This window comes from Chinchilla lanigera, unplaced genomic scaffold (assembly GCF_000276665.1).
Source record: "Chinchilla lanigera isolate Chin_1 unplaced genomic scaffold, ChiLan1.0 scaffold00081, whole genome shotgun sequence".
Classification (NCBI taxonomy): domain Eukaryota; kingdom Metazoa; phylum Chordata; class Mammalia; order Rodentia; family Chinchillidae; genus Chinchilla; species Chinchilla lanigera.
The window spans coordinates 6386923-6391640 of record NW_004955482.1 but is presented as its reverse complement, the minus strand read 5'-3'; the positions used below and the strand labels follow the sequence as shown (position 1 = coordinate 6391640).

At 58.1% G+C, this 4718-nt stretch overlaps 1 protein-coding gene across 1 annotated transcript; it reads right to left on the bottom strand.

Moving 5' to 3' along the window:
• Window positions 1–2279: 2279 nt before the first annotated feature.
• Il31 (interleukin 31) lies at window positions 2280–4352 on the bottom strand. Its single transcript, XM_005403253.1, has 4 exons — window positions 4120–4352; window positions 3960–4045; window positions 3493–3818; window positions 2280–2675 (listed from the first exon to the last, which is right to left on the bottom strand). The coding sequence occupies exons 1-4, from the start codon at window positions 4350–4352 to the stop codon at window positions 2307–2309; spliced, it is 1014 nt and encodes a 337-aa protein (XP_005403310.1). The 3' UTR covers window positions 2280–2306.
• Window positions 4353–4718: the final 366 nt, after the last annotated feature.

Genomic DNA, 4718 nt, shown 5'->3' with positions numbered 1-4718 from the left:
ACTACATAGTGAGTTTAAGCCAGAATGAGCTACATACTAAGAACGCGTCTCAAAAAAAAACTAGACAAATAAATACGTAAATATATGTTTAGAGGTTTCATAATCCAGGGAAACTGGTGACATCTATGGACTCAGTAATGATACTTTTAGATTTACCAGAAAGTTGTGAATAATACAGAGAATTCCCTCCGAGCCCTCACCTGGCCGCCTCTAATCGTGCATCCAGCGGTGCTGACTCAGCCACAGACTTGCTTGGGCCATCACCGGTTTTCCCACTGATGTCTGCTTTTACCCCAGAGGAGACCTGGCTTCCCGCGTCGCCTGCGTCTCCGCCTGTGACAGCTCCCCAGCCTTGTTCCGGGCCGGCCCTGTGGGTCGGGCCGGTGTCTTCTTGAGCCGGGACCCTCGTGGCGGGTTCGGGGAGAAGACCGCAGAGGGAGTGAGGCCCCTCGCCCCGTCCCATCCGAGCGGGCCCCTGGGGAGCTGGCGACGGTCGCCGGGGTGGCTGGGCCACCGTGGTGTCTGCCGAAAGCCCCCAACCTGGTTGCTTTGCTGGCACTGCTCTTCAGAAGCGAGTCCCCGGGGCAGCCCGGGCAGGGGGCAGCTGGGCGGGTGCCCGTCCTGGAGCAGGAGGAGCAGGACGTGTCACAGCCCCGCTTGCGCGGGGCCAGAGCAGGAAAACCCAAATGGCAAAGAGCCAAAAATCTGCGACAGCTACAGATCTGAGTCCTACAGCACCCCCGCTCTCGAGGGTTTCCCCAAGCCTCAGTCTCGTTGGGCCTCGGGGTCCCCAAAGATCAGCTGAAGGTGATAAGTGGAGGTGCTGGGCGCCTCAGATGCGCGGGCCGCAGGCGTGACGCTCGCGGAACTCCCTGGACAGCAGCTGGCTGGGCGCACAGCTAGCGGGAGAGCCCTTGCCTAGCAGGGCCGGTCCAGCCCCCAGCACCCCCAGAAACCGTCCGAACACTCGGAAGTGTTGGCTCCACTCTCGGGCGGTAGGAGTCAGCAGGCGAGGCCCAGGGATTCGCTGCCTCTTTCTTCCTTCACTCATTGCAGTAGTGAGGAGGCGGCCAGGCCTGCGGCATGCCAGGCAAGTACTCTACCCCGTGCGGCCCCGTCCCCAGCCCTTTTTATTTTTATTTTGAGACAGTTTTGCTAAGTTGTCCAGACTGACCTCGAACTTGCCATCCTCCTGCCTCAGCCTCCCAAGTGTTCCCAAGTGTGCACCCCTGAGCCCAGCTGGGATTTGAATTTCCAACCTGTGCCAAGGGCCGCTGTGGGCCCACAAACCCTCCTCTGAGAACCGTTCATCCGATGATCCCCAGACGGCTTAGGACACGACTTGCCTTCATGGCTTAACCTAGGAGAGTCACACAGTGGGTGCTGCCCGGCTGTTCTGCGTTGGACTCGGCACTCACTGCTTCCGGGTTACTGGCCAGACAGGGACAAAGGTCAGGCCGTGCAGTGAGGCCCAAGCTGGTGTGTAGCCTTGAGCAAGAGACTCAATGACTTCCTCCCCCAGTTTCTGCACAAAGAAGATAATGATGGGTACTGGAGCTGGCGTAAAGAAAATGCACAGCTGGGGATGGTGGCACGTGCCTGTAATCCTACCTCCTTTCCCCGAAAATAAGACCTAGCTGAAAAAAATCAGCCATCACTATTCTCTTGCTCAGTGGCTACTCTGCAAGGCAGGTAAGGCAAGGGTAGTTTAGCCAGGGGTGGCACTTCGATTTCTAGTTTTCAAGGCTCATTATTTCCAGCTAGGTCTTATTTTCAGGAAGTGTGATAGCATTTGGGAGGCTGAGGCAGGAGCATTGCCATGAGTTTGAGACCATCTTATGTAGTCAAAAAAACAAAACAAAAAGCCCAGTAAATGGTGGCTGCTGCTGGGATTATTATTTGTCCGAGGGAAGAAATGGTAAGAGAGCTGTTTCCAAAATATTCTAACCTCCCACAGCTGTACTCCACCCAGCCTGAACTTCCAACCGTCACAAAATCCAAAACAGGTTATGAGAAAAATTCAATATAATTTATTAAATAGACTCCTTCAAGGAACATTAACAACTCAGTACAATAAATAACAATAAATTAATACCGCTGACAAAAGTATAAATACCAAGCCTAATCATAGTAATCTCTGTAAAGTTAGCTCCCAGCACTTGGGAGGCTGAGGCAGGAGGATCGCCATGAGTCTGAGGCCAGCCTAACAACACGGCAAGGACCTTGTCCCCCCCAAAAAAACAAAAAAAAGTCAACTCACAAATTTAAATCTCATTCCCCCGAGGCCTGGCCCAGCCAAACGTTCCCTAGGATTCTCTTGGGGCGCACGGTTCTGACTCAAAATGCCGTCTCTTTCTGGAGGATCCCAGAATGTTCTCCATGCAGTCTGAAAACTGTTGTAAAACCTCCAGGACGTAGCGCTTATGTTCAAAGTCACCGGTACAGGCGGGTACCTGTGGTTCTGGGCTATCTCGGTATTTGAGTTTCTCGAGCTGTGCTATGGTATAGTTTACATCTGTTGTGTTTAATGCTACATCCTTACACTTTTCAATCTGTTTAAAATGTGCCAGGATAATCGAGGCGTTGTTTGACATCTCGGGGCCAGGGGTGAGACAGGGCAGCTGGTACTTTCCCTGTGTACCCTTCTCCCATGGCAGCTTCAAGTCTTTTGCTTTCTGTGGAAAGAGGAGGCGAAATTAGAGCATTAGCTTGGCAGTTACATCTCAAGATCTTGCCAGCTGTGGTGGCACACCACGCCTGGAACCCCAGCACATTCGGGAGGCTGAGGCGGGAGGATCACCATGAGCTTGAGGGCAGCCTGAACTGCATAGCAAGACCCTGCTTCAAAAAACCAGAGCAAGCAGAAATACCGTCTTAAGGTTCTAACCGCAAGCACTGGAATGCTTCCTCTGGCACTGGCTGGTTCACGCCCTCCTTGTCTTCCTGCCACAGCCCCAACAGGCTGCGACCAGCACTGTCCCCACTTCGGCCCTGGCGCTGGGGCTCCGGGTCCCGCTCGCCTCCCTCGCCCTAAGGATGAACGGCTCTTGGACGAGGCCGCGTTGCTGAGACCCCAGCTGCGCAGCTTGCAGGGCAGCTCCGAGCAGTGCCGGCGCCTTACGTTCCGCGGCCAGGCCTGGCCGGGACACCTGGCTCCCGCACTGCCCTCGCTGCGGGAGGAGACGCCAGAGGGCGCCCTGGCCGCCCTGTACCCGCCGGGCTGCTGCAGGCCGGGACATTGAGTGACCAGACGCCACCCGGCCTTGCAGCCTGGAGGTGAAGACGCCGGTGAGCGCCTACCCTGCAACCCCGAGAGACCCTGGGTGGCTCTCGGTCACCTCGGCCCCGCCTCTGCCTCCGCGGGCGCCTCCCACCTCCCCGGCCTGCTGCCTCGGCTGCCTGGGTCCCCGCAGCCTAGGTCAGCGCAGAGGCTGCTTCTGGGCGGCGGGGCATCGGAAAGGGCCGGTTGGGAGAGGACTTCGGGACACTCACGTAGTCACTCAGAAGTGTCACCGAGCACCTCTGCAGGTCCTGGAGTATTTGATTTAAATCCTCTTGCGACAGCCAAAGGACGGTCACCGCAGGGGCCGACAGGCAGGTGGCCAGGCAGCAGAGCAGCAGCAGGCCGGGCCGCGCGGGTCCTGCGGAGAGAGGGGGTGCTGTGAAGCGGTTGCACGCCCGGCGCCTCCCAGGAAGCCCTGGCCGCCGGCGGCTTCCCCCGGGCAGGGCTACCTGAGCAGAGGAGCATGGCGACAGGGCAGCGGGGCAGGCGGTGCCAGCAGCCTCGGGAGCCAGATGCCTGGCATGGCTGCGGGGAGCTTATAAGGCCGGTGCGAGGATGGGAGCAGCCCCCGTCCCGCCCCTGGCAAAGCCATTGCTCAGCTTTTCTCCAGAAATCACTTTCAGAACTCTGCCCCACGGCTGAGTGAAAGCGGGGCGGGAGGAAACGCTGAGGTTACCCTCAAAGGGGCAGACACCTGACGCAGGGCGCGCACCACGCCGCACAGGAAGGCGCGCTGCTTGGCCGTTTCTTCCTTGGAAAGAGCTGATGGGTTTCAGTAGAGGAAATTTCGAAGCCCAGAGCGGACAGGTGACACCGCCAAGGAACAAGTGACTTACGGGAGCGGGGGCCGGGCCCCCAGGGAGTTCCTAGAGGCCGAGCAGATGTGCGAGGGCAGAGCGGTTATCTCCGGGGATTCCTGGTTGGCACCGGTGCCAGCGGCGGGGACAGCGCCCGCGGCCTCTGTCGGTGGGTCGAAGGCTGCGGCCGTTCCTCTCAGCCTGGACAGCGCCCGGCTCTTTGCCACCAGGCCCCAGAACCAGAGCTGCGCTGAGCTGTTTACTGAAGTCATTTACCCCCGGTGGGAGGGCCGGGGCCCAGGTTGCAGGGACGGCAGCAAGCGCGCTGGGCAGAGTCCCTCCAAGACGGCCCCGTGGTGCACCAGGGGTGGCCCGGGAGGGGCGCACAGAAGCAGTTAGAACCATAAAGTTAAAACGACACGATTGACTAGAGTGATGGGTGACATATTTGAAGTCAAGGAACCAGAACAAGTGTGTCTGAGCGTGTCTGAGTGTGTCTGAGCGTGTCTGAGTGTGTCTAAATGGCGATGTCCATGCTGAGACAGAAGGGGTCATGGGGAAGAGCTTTGGGAAGAGTGACCAGAGCAGAGGGGGAGTCTGGGCAAAGTCCTCGGGCCAGGTGAGCGCGGTGCCCTCTA

Bases quoted from the DNA above. Each gene is read 5' to 3' on its own strand.
- Il31 (XM_005403253.1), bottom strand. From the start codon at position 4,352: ATGACTTCAGTAAACAGCTCAGCGCAGCTCTGGTTCTGGGGCCTGGTG. The intron at 4,046-4,119 runs GTAAGTCACTTG...GAAACCCATCAG, and splicing joins GGGGCCCGGCCCCCGCTCCC to CTCTTTCCAAGGAAGAAACG. The intron at 2,676-3,492 runs GTGAGTGTCCCG...CTCTTTCCACAG, and splicing joins TGACACTTCTGAGTGACTAC to AAAGCAAAAGACTTGAAGCT.